Raw genomic sequence first — 20,304 nt, forward strand, 5'->3', positions numbered from 1 at the left:
TCTATTTAAGAATGTCATTTAATCTCCCAATGACAGCTCTAAGGAGAATTCCGCAAAATAACAAGGAATTAATTTAACTTTATTTAATTTAATTTACCTAATGAGTTAAAACACAAATTGTAATATTTAAATATGTATTAGCGACTCTCAAACAAAAATTTGAAGGAAATGAATCCGCCTTGCCGAGCTTTGTTCTAAATTTCTTTATTTTAATTTAAAGTCTTTTCTTTTTTTTGAGTCTCTTGAATAATTAATTTTACGACTAAAATTATTTACATTGAAAAAAAAAAACATTAAAAAGCATAAATATAGTTTTTTTAATGGAACTTTGTAAGTATTTAAAAAATTCGCAGTATTGTTTAGCTACCTCATTGAATTGATTAACTTAACATTCTCTTTAGAAAGCGACAGCTATAAGGAGAATTTCACAAAATATAAATTCGTTAATTTTACGTCTAACATTTTATAAATTGAAAAAATTACAGCAAAAAGTACAAACTTAGTTTTATTTTAAATAATTTGTTGATATATTAAAATTTTGCAGTGCTCGATTAGGTTTTAAATATTTTTTATAGCTCTAAGTAGAATTTCATAAAATATCAAGTAATTAACGTTACGACGAACATTATATAAATTGCAGTAAAAACACAAACCTAGTTTTTTAAAGAATTAGTATTAGTATCTTTATGTTTTTACCTTCATCATCTTCATTGTTGCTTTCTTCTTCACTCTGTTCCCGAGGAATATCTGCAACAAAATAAATAAAATGAATGAATAATTACTTATACATGGATAGAAAAAATACATACACCCAAAAAAGTCATACGTTGAATAACTTCACTAAAAAGAATCGCGGATTTTACATAGGCAAAAAAATCAGAGATTTGGAACTTATATTATAAAAGTATATATATATATAGATAATTGTATATCACTTAATGAGAAGAAACCGTGAGATGGTACAGCAAAGTGCATTCGATTTTTTAGTGCGTATTGTATCTTCACGTACGAATTCGTAAGCGTATCATGAGGGAGCTGTGATACTTTGTAAAAGCCCATTTCAATTAAATAAATTATTAATTTTATCAGCGGAGATAACGACGTAAGTTGGATTAGTAAAGGCTTACATAATGGAATTGATGTATAATAGGCCGCCTGTTAAAAAGCGTTGAAAAATACAGTAAAGCCATCGGATACCAAAAAATGTTTCGAAAATAAGTCGAAATCTTACAAGATGCAAATATATAATAGCATTATTATATAATTTGTCATTACACGAAGAAATATGAGTACTACTGATTTATTAAAATCCTGTTAAAAAGGTGATGGCACGCCATTTCCCGACAAAATATCAGTAAATTCAGAATCTATCGGAACACATGTTTTGGATCCACATCCTAATAAATACAAAGACGAAATGCGAAAAAAATTGAATATCCTCACAACTGATTCTTGTTTCACTGATTTTTTAGGAAATCTGTCACGCTTTGAACAGAAATACGAGTAATTTGACCAAATTTAAAAAAAATTTGCAATATTTTATATCAGTAAGTTATCTCCGTCTATAAGCAACGTTTCGATTATTAATAATGTACTTTCTCCAGGGCGATACTGATGGTATTTACCACTATGGGTAAATTGTACAAAATTACATCAAATGTGATAATTGGAATATTTTTTCAGCGAGGACTTAAAATAATATGCCTACACTTTCACCACAACCTATTTCATGTTCAGAATACATAAATTGGGTACCCTACATTTGTGTTTAAAGCTTATCAAGTCAACTTGCGAACTAACAGATTGCTGTGAACCAGTATAGACTTCGATTCAAAAGTCCCATGTAGGTATATTGCATGGAATGCCGAAGTTACAGTGCCGAGGCTGAACACAATAGAAGCGAAGCATTCCTCTCGTACTTTCTCGTTTATCCTAGCAAATAACGGACAAATGCTCTCCTCCATATGGACCCATAGTTTCTTATCTATAAGGGTACATTGAACATTGAGTGAATAAGGGGCAAAGGAAGCAAATTGTAAAGAAACAATTTATTGTACTGATGTAGATTTTCTATGATAACATAACGTAGAATCAGAGGCGGCTCTAGGGAGCCAGGCGTGGTAGGTCATTTAAAAAATTGTGTGACCAATCTTTATTTGATATTCTGAAAAACGCCCAAATATTATCATCAGTATAAATTTGTAGGTAGGTACGCCATGAGTCCGCGACTCATAATACAATTATTTTTAAGAAGATACGTTTTAATAACTATTTGTGCACACCATAAAATAAATAAAATAAGTTCTTGAAACGCCCGTCCGCAGTATCCATAGATAAAGCTAATAGTATGGAGGTTCCATTGGGCGAAGCGATGCAACGATTATCAATTCCATTTAAATTGAGACTTGCGATTCTATTTGACAATGGCCTTTTAAGTTTTTTTTGTTTCATTCTTCAGCCTGATTCTACATCGATAACAACAAAGAATTATTCCAAACCTTTCCCAAACTGTCCAATTGAAAAACAATTACAATCGTGTAAAATGAAAAATCGACATATATGTTTATGTCAAAATATCCTAAAACATATAATTTTCATCTTGCTGTCTTCCTCACGGCCATGACCCAAGCGTCCCTAAGCTTTCTTCGGTACCTAATTTTTACTTAGACTAAAGACATAGTGCCATCTCGTTTATTCTATGGCGCGCATAGGGACAGAAGATGCCAAAGCCATGGACATAATTTTAATTGACCCATCGAATTGAATGAAAGCTCATATTATAGGCAATAGATGTCACTGCTTGTCGCTGTCGTAACCCTGCTATTTAGCGGTACATTTCAAATAAATTAAGAATAGTTGTTTTGATGAACACAATTTATTATTATTGTTGTCTTATAATTTTGGGGGGATCTAAAACCAATTGACCTAAGGCAATAACTGCCCCTGCGTAGAATGTAGCGATGCAATTCCGAAGAGTTGTAACCGCAGGATAATATACGAATCCGTAACGCAGAATATCCGTACAATTATAACATAATTTGTAGTAATGCAATGATTACTAATCTGATGAATAGTAGAAGCGCGCCGGTTTCAAGATTCATCTCATGGTACGTATACATTTGCGAACCGAAACGCGAACCGAGCCACGAATTACGGGAAAGGAACGAAGCAACAGCAAGCGGCGTTTCGCGCAATTTGCGGTTGCTTCGTTCCTATCCCATAAGTTGAGGTTTAGTTCGGCAGTTCGGCTCGCGTACGTATTTTTTTTATTTTCTTTATTCTAGCTAAAAGAAAATTACATTTTTCACTTATTTAACTAGAAATAACAAATACTTTACACATAAATAAATTAAACAAAGATATTATTCACTTTCATTGTTTTGTTGATTGAGCCATAAAACTGAACCATTTTTTTTTTAATGTACTTACACTTTTTTCATTTTTTATTTCGTCTGGGAGACAATTATATACATATGTTGCTCCCCTCGTAACCAATGGATTGCTTGCCATAATTAGTATGTATGGTGTTTAAATGTATTTTATCGTGTTGCCGTGTAAAGTGTGTGTGTACTTGGGACGTTTTAATATATGTACGTAGCATAAGGTTATCCACGATCGATGGTTTTCCGTATGCTTGTAACGTATTTGTAGTGAAGCGATGATCACGAATCCGATGAATAGTAAACGCCGGTTTTAATATTAAGATTCTTTAAGGTATATCCAAATCGACGATTTTACATAAGCGTGTAACGTAATTTATAGCGATGCAATGATTAATGATTACGATTGATATGAATTTGTAGTAACCGCCGGTTATAAGGTTATAAAGTTATTCAGAATCAATGATTTTCCAAAAGCTTGTAAAGTAATTTGTAGAGATTCAATGATTAATGATTACGATTGCTATGAAACATCTAGTAACTGATGGTTATAAGGTTGTAAGGTTATTCACAATCATGATTTTCCATAAGCTTGTAATGTAATTTGTAGAGATTCGATGATTAATGATTACGACTTCGATGTACATATAGTAACACCACCATCAAGCCATAAAACTTGGAATAAAGATTCACTAGAACTATGAAGCATAAAATACTCAATAATACTCTGAGCTAAACATAGCTGATCTCTTCGGAAGTACCTGTCTATTCGGATCTGGTCACCAAACATTAACTAAACTAAAGCCATTTCAAGGAAGATAGCGAATGAGAAAAGTGAAATTTTGTTCATACCTAGGCATTAAAAAATAATTGGTCATAATACTGCTGTACTATTATAAAACACACGACTCCAGCTAACGTCGCGTGTTGTAAGATAGGGAGAATAAGAAACACAAATATCCTTTGTCAAACAAAAAAAGATTTTATCTACAGAGCAGTCAGGGGGGATATTGTGTAGTCGAAACGACGTTCTTACTAAAACAAGAATAAAATCGCTAAAGATTGCAATCTGGAGCGCTGTAGATGAAACTGTCGTATTGAACGTGAAAATATTGGAGAAAAACAACGAAATAAAGTACGAGATATATTATTATGTAATACGGATTCTTTGTTTAGCTTTGACGAACAAACAGAAAGAAGAAATATTATTGAAGCGAATATTTTCACAGAATTTGCAATTGTAGTAATGTAGTCGAAATCACTATTTCAGTCTTTACTGTGAATCGGTTTACATTATGAATACCAAAAATATGCTTTGGATGAATTGAATTTTTCCTATAGTGTTGCTTGAGTAGAAATAAAATAAAATTGTTAATTTCTTGAAAAAAAATATAAGAGTTAACTACTAAAAAATGTATTTTGACGTGAACTACCTTTTGGTGCGCCTAGCTGGGAAATTTCGGTGTTTAACATCTGCCAGGCGTCTGAATGAACGCATATAATATATGAATAACTTGAAAAAAATATTTATGGCTAAGATTCCCCTCGATTAAATTTTTTCTTTTAAAATCGACCGTTTCTAGACTCACACTATGAATACACACATGTTTGGCTAGCGTATTCCTCTTGACAAGGAACATCACAATACAGAGACTTACACCACTCATACATAAACTGTAATACGTAAAAAAGTGCCCAACCTTTTGATATCTTTAATTATTCAGCGAAAATCGAACCTGTGACCTCTCGACTCAAAGTCAAATGCTTTTGCTATTACGCCAAAGAGGACGTTCAAGAAGGTAGTTACTTAATAGATTATTTACGACCTTAAGACATTTACTTAAAAAATATTAAATAAGCGAATTCAAATTTAATAATAATAATAAAAAGGTTTTATTTCAAGCTGCAAGTGCGGGATGTGCGATGCAATATTATCCATGTCAGCAATAGAATAAATAAAAAGAAGACGGGAACAAAATGAAAATGAAAAACAAAAAAAAGAGATACTATCGTGATTAATTTTGTTTGGTTACTAAGCCGTGTTACAATTTTCTCCTTCTTTAACCAACGTTTCGGACTGCATTATAGTGTCCACCATTAGGGCCTATATGTAGATTATAGTGAAGTTCATACATATATATGTAGATGCGATACCGTGTTGCGCGCGTTATTAATGAAATCGGTCAGGTATTACAGCAAAAAAAGTGGATTTTGGAGAAATAGTTTTGATGTAGCCGTCAACTATCGGATACCGAGACCTATTGAGCTTAATATTTTGGATTTCCAGAACAAAGTTGCAAGTTTATTTGGATATTTTCAAATATTGATTGATTAAATACCACCAAAATATCTCAATCCACCGCAATAATGCATTTTAATTACGCTTTTCGATGTGAGAACCTTCCATCTTCATAGTGAAACATTTGAAATAATCTACTGGAATATATCAATGGCTTAGAGTTAAAATGTTGTATCTAGAAAACATAATTTTAAGCTATGATAGAATAAAAACAAATTTGTAGTTGGAAACAATATATATTTAAAACAAAAAATATGATTCGAGTGTCAAGAATACTTCCTTAAACTTCAATATATTCGTTACTTACATATCTTTTTTCTATCTTTTTTTTTGCAATTTACCAAATCTTAACATTTTGTAGTTACAACATTCTAACTATAAGCCATCAATATGGAATCATATATTCCAGTAGGTAGAGATCAACCGAAATCTGCAATTATACCTCTAGGCCCCTGATGTATCAGGTATAGTCTAATTATATCATTAAAAGTAATCTCTGTTGATTCAAATCAGAAAAACTGACAGCAAAGCACCCTTTCCTTCGGTTAGCTACCCTTTGACGGTGTTAGCAATCTATCCCATCCCCCTGAAGTATTGGTCTAAATCCCGGGACGTCGAATTGAATGGCTTGACTCCACCCTTCCCTGGTATAATCATGTTATCTGCTCTATGTATTATCTCCTGGTCCATCTTCCATCACGCTGCAGCCTTACCTTGTTTACTATGGGAAGGTGAGCTTTGCTCGCAGCTACCGCCTAGCCTCACCCCTCCTCTTTAATCTAGTTGTCGTGGAACGGTGGTAATAGAAGGTTTAATGGAAAATATAATCATTAAGGCCCCAAACGCAAGAGGGTGTTGGAAGACGTATTACAAAACTTTGGACCCTCAAGCTTTCAATCGATTTCTGAAAAGGCTGTAACTGCGAAAATAAGGCAGCAAAGCAACATCTCAATTGAAACCAAGAGAGAAAACTGATTATTTCAAATGTATCGATGTGTTTAGTTCATTAATAACAGATTCATGTAGATACTAATATTATAAAATTCATATACATAACGAAAGAATATAGTTTGGATTTCTTGTGATTTGGTTTGTTTTCTCCCATATAAATGCTGGTATTAAACTGTTTGGATGAAGCTACGGTTATAGCGAAACCTGAAGGGCGATTTCGGTCCTACTTAAGGGTAAGGAATTGTCCTTACCTTGCCCTTAAGCCAGTTTATTCTTTCTTATTTTTCGTTTCCAGCCTGTAAGGTGGCCATTTTCGATCAAATAAATCATGTAGCTTTTCCTAATACAATCGAGTGTGTAATAATATAAGGTTTAGCATCAATTTCAATTTGTTCAATTACAACAATCGGTAATTAATAATGGGCCATTAATAAAGTCAATAGGAACGTGAAATTATATTTTATGTATCGAGTTTCGGCGGGGTATATCCCGCAGGTGAGATTAAACCGCGCGATCGGGACATGTTATAAAATATAACGATACCTACAGACATTCATTATCTCACCAATCCATTAATTTTGTAAATTAGTTTTAATTGGTGGTAAATTCATTTATTTTTATATATTAATCTTAAGTTAGCTCACATAGTCGTGGGTGCAAATAATTTAAAAAAAACATGTATATAATTAACATTATTGGCAAACATAATATATCTTTAAAATTAAACATATTAAATCACAAACAAAATATCAATATTTGAGACAGACATACTTTCTCAATTCCCTTTTGAAATAAATCATATTTTCAAAGTCATCGGGATTTTGTTTTAAAATTCGTAGGCCTGGTATATCAGGGGTTTCTGGGTGCTTGGTTTCTTCCTTGTGGGCAATCTAATTTGCTTTGCAATTCTCGGTCCGTGTGTATCGTGATTGTAATTTATTTTTCTTTTAATTTCCTTGGATATCACAAGTGTGTTAATCTTAAGTATAAAAATAAATACATTCAAATGTATAGTTTGCTTCACTGTCGTAAAAATTAGCTCCTTTAACATGTCTTTTATCCGTTTTGCGTTTGAATATTATTCTCATTCCTTTATTTTGCAGTATTTGCATTTTTCATTTTACCTTGATTGAAGAGAATAAGAATACGGGAACAGTAATTGAAATGGGGTGATATGATTGTATTACATAATATATTGTTGGGTTTGTTGGAAGAAATAGGATGTAACCTATAAGTTATACCCTTTGTTGGTACTCTGTATTTTTATGCAATAAATATTTTTTTGAATTTTGAATTTATCTGACATGATTCTTTATTAACTTTGTTTTTGATTCTGCAATGAAAAGTTTTTTTTTGTTATGTAAAGTCTGCATTTTTTGAGAAGTTCAGTTTTGAGTCTATAATGACAGGTAGATATTTAATTTCTTCCGCTTTTTATGATTTCTTAATCAAAATAAACATAAGGGATCCTCATGTATTGTGTTTCTGCCTATTTTCATTAATGTTTTTGGATTTTTTCTAATCTGAGTACAAACGGAAAGAATTCAAAACAATAATGATACGGCATGTTTTCCCGTGTCCCAACTGAACACGCATTCAATGAATTAAAGCTTTTCCCGAGTCCCAACTGCACAAGCAATCATTGACTAAAGCATTTCCCGTGTCCCAACTGTATACGCATTTAATGACTTAAAGCTTTTCCCGTTTCCCAAATGCACACGCTTTAATTGAATTAAACCTTTACCCGTGCCCCAACTGCACATGCATTCAAGGAATGAATTAAAGCTTCTCCCGTGTCCCAACTGCACACGTATTCAATGAATTTAAAGTGTTAAAAATCAGCCCGTAAAATATAAACTTTTTTTTACTATAATATATCTGTTTTTATTAATGCATTTTAATATTTATATATATATATATTTTTGGTTTGTCCGAGGATTGAACCTTCCTCCCCAGAAACTGGAGTCAACGCTAACACCTAAGCTACTAATAAGGAAAGTACCGATAGTTTATACTAGCTGTACCTCGTCACGCGTTGCTGTGGCTCAGTCTGTCTGTGCTAGAGAAACAATAGCGCGTGTTGCTTTTACGTCCAACAGATGACACTGTTTTTTTTTAAAAGCACATTTTTACTCATCACAGGTAACATCTATATAATCTATATAAATAAAAATGTAAATTTCGTTTTTTCAAAGTCATAAATCTGCGAAACTTCTTCACCGATTACTTTAAAATTTTGACACAATGTTGCATTCGACCAATATTACAAAATAAAAGGAACATTTACATTTTTATTTATATGGATAAAACTGGAGTAAATTTTTATTTTTTAAATGCAACGTCATCCAACATCAGAAAAAAATGCGTGTGCGCACGTGTGGGTGCATGAGTGCCAAAAAAATGATTATAAATAAAAAAATATATAATGCACTGTCATCGACAACGATTCTATCTGCCGAGTTTCAGCTAGATCGAACGTCGGGAAGTGGGTTAACTTCCGATTCCAACATTTACATTCATTCATTCGTTCCTGAAAACCGAAGAGAAATTCGAATGGACGTTTTCAAAAAATTGACGTTACTGTTATTTTAGCTTTCGGATCGAAACGGTCGATATTTTACACATATTGGCGACCCAATAGAAAGGAAACAATTTTTGAACCCGCCATCAGCACGGCAAACCGAGCTAGTGTTATAAAAATGTTATAAAAATATGTTATAAAAATTTAAAAGGGAACCATTCCGTTTCTTTTTGCCGGTAACTCGAATTGCGCTCTGGTGTTAAGGCGATGCACTACGTTGTGTATTATTTTAAATTGGGCCGCTATCAATAACACACCTTACGTACATGGCGATAAGGCTTAAATTCCCGCTTAACACCATTCGCCTGTTTTGATTTATGCAAGAAAAAAACATGGCCAAAAAGTGCCTTTTATTTCATTTTGTGGATGTTCAGGAATAAATATTTAATTTTTTTCCGATCATTTTATAAATAACTTTATTTGCCACATTATACAATAAAATCATAACCGAAAATAGATTCGTAAGTACGAGATTTTGAACTTTAAAGCAGTTTTCATAGGCCTTATACATTATTTTTTTCTGGGCTTATAAAAAGACTTATCTAAAAAATACTCGATAATTTCAAAGGCCAAGATGTATTCTACTCGCAGTATTTAATTAAAGCATCTGAAACATTTCTAGGTGACCAAATTTTCAAATCAAAAACACATGATTTTGAATTACTACGTAGTGCACCGCCTTAACATAAAACGTAAGTGTTAAATAGTACAAAAGTAATAAAACCAGGAAGCAAACTGTGATGTCTGTACTTGCAAGTTCATATAAAAGGCGATGCACGTTAGTTGTCTGCCTCTTTTGCTACAAGCAGCTCCCCAATAAATACCAGAACATAGATCAACTAAGAGTATTATTGCATACCACCCGACACGCTACAATAAAGGGTCGATAATACTCCATACATTACACAACCTAAACAGTGTAATTTACTTTAATTATTGATACCATTCACACCTATATAACATATGTGTAAAAAGTTATCATTGCTGCTTTGAACTCAGTATCAAGACTTTACACGCACACCAATAATATGTACTTACAGGAGAACAGTGTTAGTTCAATGGACCGATAATAATGATTCTGCCGCAGCGTAAATTACTACAGACAGCGTGAATAATTGCTTACAGATCGTGTTTTGTAATCACCTCGTCCGAAGGGTACAATCAAGTTCTAAATAACTGGTCGTATGATTAATATATTTTTAAAGATCCATTCACATTTACGTAGTAAGCAAAATTTTCACTATCCTTGGGTAAGTAGGTACTGCGTACATTCTAGGCAGGTGCCTACCAGTGGTGTGACTTTCAGTGAGCTAAAATGGTAAGATTAAAAAACATATTACACTGTGAGGATAAAGGTAGTGGGGAGGTGAAGAAGATGGGGAAGTGGATGGTAGAGGAAGTACCTGACACGGCCAAAGCCATTTAAAGCAACGTTTTAATTCTGGATGGTGGTCTTGCACCAGGGCGATAGTGAGAGTATTTTCCACTTTCGAACGTGACACAAATTATACATCTTTTTTAAATTTTTTTATTTTATTTTATTTTTTTTTTTTTAAATTTAATATTTGAAAAAAATATTTTTTTACATAGATAAGTATACAGGATATAAACAAGATATAAAACAATAGAAATTAAAGTAGCCTTTCCTCACCATAAAGAGACAATGCTCTTGTGTTTGGTGAGGGAATTCTAGTTCAATTATATACATGTTAGTATTAAGGTAAATAAATTATTAAGAAACAACACAAGATTTAAACAATATTACTTCTAGATGTAAGTAGTGAACGTATTTTGGACTTATAATAGTTTAAGGTAATTTTTTAATTTAAGATGAAATTCCTGAATATTTTCGATATTTTTTAAATTTAAGAATTTTTTGTTTAAATTTAAAATTTATTTAAAATCTTATATTATTTAAATGGTTAAATTGTGAAATTAAACAAATCAATAAATTAAAATTTAGTTGCGCACGCCGGGATTTGAACCCGCGACCTTCGGCTTGCTAGTCCAGAGCCTTACCCCTCTACAACGGAGGCCAAAAAAAAACAACATATTTTTTTTTTGTTTTTTAAATGAAACACTTATTTTGTGTAAAACCACGAGTTTTAAATTAATTTATTTACCGACAGGTTTCGCTTTGCTCAAGCATCATCAAGGTACAAATTAATAACATTAATTTGTACCCTAATGATGCCTACAAAGCGAAACCGGTCGGTAAATAAATAAATTTAAGGCTCGTGGTTTAACACAAAACAAGTTTTTATTTTTTATTTTAATTAAATACGACAAACCACAAAGTGATTGCTTACTACAATAACATATTTTTTTTAATTTCATATTTTTCTACGAACTTTTTCAGAATGCTGAGCTTCCCCAAATCAAAAAAATCTTCGCCTAAAAATTTAAATTGGGAATTTTAATTTTTTTTCAGATACAGCATCAAGTAATGTCATATTTTTCAATCTTACCACTCCAGTTCAGTGAAAAATCACGGACCGCCACTGGTGCCTACTAAGCTAACAACTAATAATATTAAGATGGTAGTTGTTCAAGAGAAGGTGGGCGGAAGGAAGGCCGATCATTGGTTCAAGGATAGTAGATAGATTACTAGCTAGCTTAATAATAATTCTGAAAGTAATTAGTTTCTTATCAGGAAGCTGTTACCTTCCTGATCTAGGAAGGTAAGCCGAATCTCCAAGTTTTTGAAAAGATTAAGCCGTTTATCTAAAATTGCTTTCACCCTTTCGGTACCCTTAGTCTGGAGTAGAATTCAAAATTACTGGATCTCAATATTTCCAAATGACGTATGACGTATTTTACTTTAAACTACAGGGTTTTCCAATAAGAGGTGTTATTTTGATATTCAATCGTAAAAGATCAATGGTTTCGTTGCTTGTGTGGCACGTAGCGCCGTCTTGTTGAAAGTAAACATTGTCCAGATCAATACCATCCAATTCCGGCCATAAAAAATCATTAATCATCTCTCGATAGCGATCCATTCACCGTAACTGTTGCTCCAGCCTCATTTTCGAAAAAGTAAGGTCCAATGACTCCGCCGGACCATAAACCGCACCAAACAGTCAGACGTTGAGGATAGAGAGGCTTTTCAACAATAACTCTTGGGTTTTCCGAGCCCCCGATGCGACAATTTTGCTTGTTGACGAAGTCACCGAGGTGGAAATGGGCCTCATCACTCAAGATGATTTGCATTTGATTCACTCAAGTGAATTTTAATAATTTCAATGCGTTGTTGAAGCGTGTATCGTTTCATTTTTATTAATGGCGCAGTTTCTACTTGTCAAATGTCAAAAAATGACAGCTTCAAAAGTAACATCTACCGAAATAGCGGGCTATTCAAAATAACACCTCTTATTGGAAAACCCTGTATTTTTTATTTAATCAAAATAAAAGTTAATTTATTTTTAACAACTTTAATATAATTCATATATTGTGTCAACTAGTTATGGTCATAACTTAACCTTACTCAGGACGATGTAATTAAACTTTTTATAATGTACGTGACTTTTCATTTAATTATAAGGTGAAGTCCAGAGATGTGCTTTATTTCAAATAAATCCATTTCAAATGGAAATGCAAAATGCAAAATGGGTATTTTCCATTATGCATTTTAAATGCTTTTCTAAAAACCATTTTGCATTTTGCATTTTAAATGCTTTTCTCAATGCATTTTCCATTTTAAATGCTTTTTTACAACATTTTTCCTACTATCTCCACTCATCTTTTTTTCATAAGCCCAAATATCAGTCGGTCCTCAACCTCGCTATGAGAGATAATTTACATTTGTCAAGTTGCCCCCTGGTAGGAGCCCTGGCAATTGAGTGATACCATTTCAAAAAATACTGAACATGGGGCCATGACGCTGTAATATTAAATGTTAGATAGCAGTTTCTATGTTTTTACGTTGGCAACATTAGTCCCGCGCAAAATTTTTGTGGTTTCATAATCTGTAGTCGTGGTGTTTTTGGATTTACCATCATGTAATATGTTTGTTCTACATTGATGTCTATTATTAACCCCTTCAGTAATCATTTAAAAATTAAAAATGGAAATAAAAACACCTTTTTTTTAATCAATGAATTCAAAATATATATCATCATATAAAAGCCATTTCGGGCCCAAAATGGGACTGAATATTGATGTTGTGGTGCATAGTGTGAAAAAAATATTAAAATTTTTCTTTAGTATGAATTCCGAATTCTGGCACATAATAGCCGCCCGAGTATACTCGGGCGTGGTCCTTAAGAGGTTAAATGACAAAATTGTTTAAAAATTCTATAATTATTTTAATTGTTTGACCTGAGAAACCATTTTGCATTTTCAATGCATTTTTAAAATAGGTATTTTGCATTTTGCATTTGAAATGCTTTTCTAAAAACCATTTTGCATTTTGCATTTTCAAATGTAAAAGTTTTGACCCATTTCCATTTTGCATTTCAAATGGTTTTGGGTACCCATTTTGCACATCTCTGGTGAAGTCACAAAGTGATTGCATTCTTTGATATTCACTTCAGTCACTTTTATCCACCGCACATTTCTTAAAAGACAACATTAACATGGTTATGATTTCATAGTGCAAAATACTCTCAGTATCACCCTGGTGAGAGACCAATAATCAGAATCGATACATTGCTTGAAATGGTTTTGGCGTGTTCGGTGAACGATCTGAATAACCAGGTACTACCCGACCTTCCCTTTCTTTAAAACTAACTGTAAAGCAGAAATCTGTTTAATGAAGCTGCAAAACCTTCCTCCGGTATCATGAAATTTCCACATAAAAATTGACTTGATTTGAAATGAAGTTCATAATTGTGTTTTTATCTGGAGCAGTTGAAAAAAACATTTCCTAGGAACTAACATAAGAACCAACTAACTTATCTTAACCATTCTTATAAAACACATTCTTACACGTTTGTTTATTTACGAATATTATTCAGCACTTCTATTCATCGATGAACATTTCCTTTACTTGTTATCCTCTAATTTGTTCGTCATGTCAGAAGTGGCGAACAAATTTATTCAAACAATGCTTTTCAAACAAATTATGAAATGAGCAGCACCCAACCCTAACCTAGGTGGGGTCGCTAACAACTCTCCACTGAGTCGTTGGTTAGACCCCTATCTATGTATTATGTACGGGGTACATAGATACAGGGCTAAGGGTGAGGGGCTAGGGCCGAGGGGCCGGGCTAGGGCTGGGCCTTAGGGCCGGGGCCCGCAGCCCTAGGGGTCTTTAGGGTGACCCCCACCCGGGCAGTAATCCCCACGGGATTAAATATTAATTTAGACTGCTGAGAAGATCAAATTAGTGAAATGATAGACTTTCTTCTTTGGAAAGCGCGAGGTGTTTTGACGCAGCATTTATAATCAGAACGGAATTAAAATTCTATTTACGTCTCGCTGGTGTTATTCTGACTCGAAATGCAATGAATAAAATTTATGAAAATTCGTTAAGTCGAGGACACCCCAGAAACGCTTCAAATTTAATAGTTAGAGCGTGTAAAACTGTTGATAATAAGCACAACATAATGTTTGTGACATGACTATTGGGATTGCGCGAGCGTTCAGTTTAAAAATGAGGACGAAAATAATCCTTCGCCGAGGGTACCTAAATTTAAAGTTCACTCAGTTTTTATTGAAGAAAGCGCTCGCTAGAGCTGCGATGTATCACATACAATTTGTTAATGCATATTTTCAATAAAATTAAGAACTATTATTTTATACCATGCATATTTATGTTAATCATTATATTTCCATAAGGATGAACATTGAACGTTTTCTGCAATATATAACTTACACATTTGAGTGTAATTAATCAAGAATTAGGTGCGAGATGACAGTCGGAAACTCCCCCTTCCTTAAAATAAGACTTATTACGTCGTACAGGTACAGATTAGTGATATTATTTTACCGATCACATGCTTCATCATGCGAAAAAGGATTTAATATCCAGCGAGGAAGGGTGCAGATTATTCGAGCCCAAAGCCACCCTTGCAGGATTAAAACCTCCGACTGTATCAACAATAGGGTGGTAGACGGCAGGGACGTCCGAGGTGAAGTGACTTTTTTCCAGATATTTATCATTTTTCGCCACAGATACCATTTCTATTTGGCAATGATCTCACAAAGTCCACATTTAAAAAAAAACTAACTATAGAAACAGAAAAAAACCATAGGTATTTTTTTTTCATTAGCCACTGATCCGAAAAATCCTTGACGTGTAATTCGTACCGACGGATTTAAAAAAAAAAACTGACGTCAATTCACAAAATATCTTTCGACTTCTATGACCCAGACAGCAAATTAAAATTTGATTTTAATTATTTATTTTATTAATTACAAATGCCCTGACGGGCTTATACTTATATGGTTTGTTATTGATTCACCTACCAATGGACAATGTCAGTGAAAACGTAACACATCAATCTGTATTGAGCATTGAATCAAAGGTGTTGAATGCGACGCGGTGATGATTATTTTCATGCATTAATTTCATTAAATTTAATATATCTTTTTTTTTTTTTTTCTATGCTTTTTCATTAAAGCAGCTGACCCATTAAGCGCATTTTTGCACTGGTTTTCTAAAATTAATTACAAATTTCCTTCTTACGTTAGTAATATTAAAAAAGAGAATATAATAATTTGTACAAAATATGAACATTAAGATTTTGTACGTATAAAATCCTCAAACTGATTCGACTCAAAGCAATAACTTACTTCTATGTCACCTGTTTGTACCTGTGCATAAAGAACTATGAAGAAATTAACTTATCAGTATTATCACTGACAACACAGCAAAATACCCAAAAATGTATTTTTAAATGCAAGTGTGTTAGTCGTAAGTCTCTAGCTATAACCCACAGTTGTAAATATGTATGTCATTAACTCACTAGTTTTAATCCAGCAGTTATAAGCCTTAGTCGTAAGTCACTAGATATAAGTCTCAGATGTAAGTCAATATTTTTAAGTGAGTAGTAGTTGCCTTAGTCGAAAGTCATTAGATATAAGTTTTAGATGTAAGCCATTAGTTTTAAGTCAGTAGTTGTATAGTCTTGTCAAGAGTCAGAATAATAGAAAAGTATGAATGAGATGATTTATGATGTGAATGGGGCAAGAAATGTGTGCCAAGACCGAGTTGTTTAGCGGTCCATCTCTCTGCCTACCTCTGCGTAATGGTTAGTTAGTTTGGTAGTTATAAGCCTAAATCGAAAGTCATTAGATATAAGTCTTATGCATCGTATATATATTTATGTACAGCCCCCTTGAAATGATTTTTCACGAAAACGGCGGTACATAATTATTATTATGATACAGAGACAATGAAGGTTTTTGATGTTTAGCTAACAAAAAAAACTTTAAAAATTAACATAGTATATGGCTGTATACATAGTTTTAAAATTGCAAATGGCAATAAAAATATTAATATGGGTTCATAAAACATTATTTACCAGTCAAGATAATAAGATGTATGTAAAAGTATACGCAGTCGTTCGATGCCATGCCATGTTCCTAAATAATAATATTGATGCTCTTTTCAAGAAAACATGTCGACAATTTTGGAAAGGTTTGTTCACATATCGTCAACAAAACACTTTTATCGATTTATCTCTCCACGTATTTCTTTGGAAATTTTTTTTATATAAAAAGCACGACAAAATACAACTCTACTTGGTATGCTTACCAAGATAATGCTAAGGGTTCAACCGTAGGTTAGTGTAGGAATTTACATACGAGTATGTAATTGCATTTAATCATGGAAGGGAGTGATAGATTTTTCGAATCAAAATATCTGAAGGAGTCAGCAGCTAGCTTTGCTCCTGGACTTTCTGGTGTCAGAAAGACTGGGTCATGGTTTCTTTGGCGTGTGCAGAGGTTGGATTTCCTCGCAATACTGTATACCATCTATCTTTTCTGAAAAATTGGTGATATCATAAGAAAGGACAGCTACGCCACTGGTAGACGGTATTCATTAGTTGTCTAAGTGCTAAGTTAACCACGAAAGGCCCGAATGGGTATTGTCAACAGTTAAATTTAGGTTCTTAAGCCCCTTAACAAAGGGTAATATGAGTTAATAAACTTCGCACGGAGCGGTCGGTGGTGGAATCAAAGCAGTTTCTACCAAAATATGGTGACCGTTCGTTCACGTGCAAGAAATTACGAATAATATTGCAGTGGAATTCATAAAAATAAATTCTTGACATTATTTAATTATTACTTAGGGGGCTAGTAACCCATAGCTAAGATAAGATACCGGAGTATCTTAATAAATATTGTACTCCTGCAAACAAAAATTGCTAGAAAAAAAACAGAACGTTTATTAAGATTCATAGTCTTTATAGTAATAGGTACCTCAAGACTGGATATCCTGAAGGTCTAGCACGGACGACCGATAAAGCCCTATATCAATACGATCAACTCCGTCATCTATGGCCAGTTAGCGATATTTGCGAGCACGGTCAAAATATGATTCTGACGATCGGTAGGCAAAAGCTGCTGCTTTTAGCGCAGCCTCGAAGGTGTCGGATAAGCTGTCTATTTGCACAACTTTTTGGATAGTGTCTTTTGTTATGTAAATTATCTAGCTTACTAATGATAAAAGTAAACTAATTAAGCTCTTAGAATTGAAATAAATCGCATACACGAGCCATAGACTCTATTAATTAATCTAAGACGCGATCAGTTGATTTCGTTCCAGCCTGGAAAAACAAAACTTGTTAGTTGTGACTAAAGACTTCATGGACCAATTAACTCCCTTTTTAGTGTTAAAAAGTACAAGGGAACTGCCAATGTACGTATAAAGTTATTAGTTAAATTCGACAATGTCAATTCATAGAAAATACCTACGGTGTTGCCAGCTTTATCTGTCGATTTATAATTTATTACAATATCAGTATGGTTATCGACAGCGCGACCGTATTCGGGAACTCGTGTATAAAATCATCGGTAGTTACGCCTATCGATCCAATCCAATATTGTGAAGTTATTGGTTTCACTGTTTTGACCCCTTGAGGTGTCCCTCAGCATCATTTTGAAGGATGCTTTGAAGGATAAGAAGGAGGGTCTTGAAGAGACGCAAGTTGTAAAAAGGAGGGAACATAAATCTAACGAGTCGTAAATACACCCAGTTCTTATGCGTCAATCGAGTATATAAATGTTGGATATACATATTCTATGTATCTAATATCTACGTATATTATTAAAAATAATAACTTCGGTTGTTCGGTCCGTAACTCCAATTCAAAGAACTCTAGAACTCAAATTTGATTTGAATTTAAGTACCATCATTTTGTAATTAGAGGTTTTGTTTAGATGACCGGTCAGTGGTTGAGTGGGCATAGCGCTTGGGTCTCACCCGAGCGTCGCGTGTTCGATTCCTCGGCTGGCTAAGTCCTCCATCACAACACAAGCAACATTTTCGGCTTTCTGTGGTGGTAGTAGGAGATTTTCAAACATTGTTGGGTTATTCGTAACCCGGGAATGTTTGTCTTTCTTTTTAAAAAAAAAAAATATATATATATATATATAGACAAGTACTAAAATCTACCCATGTTAAAATAGAAAATTATAATATATATATTATAATTTCAATTTTTTTCAAATTGAAATTATAATATGCCGTTATTTTCACGGGTCTGCGCTAGTATCGCTAGTATTATATAATGTTTGAGGTTGATCTTTGATACATTTATGTTATGTAAACATAATATTATAATATGTAATATTCATTTAATATTTATCTATTATTTTTAAAATGTAAAGAGGCATATGGTCAAAACGAGTAAATCTTTAAATCGTTTCTGTCCTGTATATTCCACACTGGTGACTTATTGCCTACTACCTACCGAATAATCTGTTCTTGGGTGTTATTGGCCTGAGTCGTGATCTCGCACCTAAGTAATTACTTGTACGTAAATACTCTGTCGAACTTCTTTTTTTACATTAACTCCACACAGGAGGCCCTGAGGAAAATAATTTCCCACAGGACCTACGTCATCTCTGGGGATGTAGTGTGGGGGATCTTTTTGAGGAGAGGAAGGAGTGAACACGAGTCTTGAAGAAACCCATGTTGTAGGAGGAAACACAGAGGCCGGCAAATGATTCCAAAGCCGAGCTGTTGAACTCAAGCGACCCGTCGTCATGTAACAAATGTCAACCGTGTACATATGTTGGGCGTGGGTTTGGCGTCTTTCCCGATTATGCACCGGTGCCGAAGGGATCAATTACGCTAGTTCTTCGGAGCATCTTCCATTGTAGTACCGGTAAAACAATGACAGCATACCTATATGACGCCTGTGTTGTAAAGATTGCAATCAGTTTGTTAAGATATGATAATCTATCAAACGGACCCCCCGATTCTGCAGAGTCAATGTTTTTTTCAGGTATTTTGGGGCTCCAGACCAGAGGTGGCAGCCAAATTCAACGATCGGGCGCACTTGCGATTTGTAAAGGGTATGCAGTTATACTATAAAAGTATCTTCGGGCCCTGTGCAGTACACCCAGATTCTGTGAGGCTAACTTGACTCTGGCTTCAATGGAGCTTCCGTGCCCGAGCTAGTCACTTAAGAGTTACACCAAGCATAAGAAACAACAAAGAAATTCATTATATTTATCGTTTCAATCGTATTTTAAAAATTATACTGGAAGGTAATATTTTGTTAACACAATGATACCAATATTACCTATTGAAGACCTTAAGAAAATTGAATGTTTTTTCGAGGAGGAGAACTTCTGTAGTATCTAAAATTTAATTCAACTTAGTATTACTTTGAAATACCTGTAGAAATCAGAGCTAACATTAGTTATATAAATATTTAATTCATGAAAATAATGCATGATGTATGAAATGAAGGAATACAATGGCAAGAGCCGGAGTATATCATCCCTTGCGGTTTGTGCTCGTGTACGAGCATCTACCGACTGCTTACGTGTACGTACGAGTAGTATACACATGGTAGAAGAATATTTTATATTTTTCGATATAAGTATGTATTGCGACTACACATGCAAATGTATTTATAGAAAAATATATGTATATACATGCGTCTACATTAGTTTGAGTAAAAACAAATCCGGTT

At 33.6% G+C, this 20,304-nt stretch overlaps 1 protein-coding gene across 1 annotated transcript in view; it reads right to left on the reverse strand.

The window, feature by feature from the left end:
• timeout (circadian regulator timeout) overlaps window positions 1-20,304 on the reverse strand; it is a 471,418-nt gene that overhangs the window by 16,014 nt on the left and 435,100 nt on the right. The window contains exon 12 of the mRNA XM_089632410.1: window positions 697-747. Coding sequence (XP_089488536.1) covers window positions 697-747 — 51 coding nt within the window. The remainder of the gene's footprint in view (window positions 1-696; window positions 748-20,304) is intronic.

This window comes from Hesperophylax consimilis, chromosome 6 (genome assembly GCF_061612785.1).
Source record: "Hesperophylax consimilis isolate HC1 chromosome 6, BYU_Hcon_1.0, whole genome shotgun sequence".
Classification (NCBI taxonomy): domain Eukaryota; kingdom Metazoa; phylum Arthropoda; class Insecta; order Trichoptera; family Limnephilidae; genus Hesperophylax; species Hesperophylax consimilis.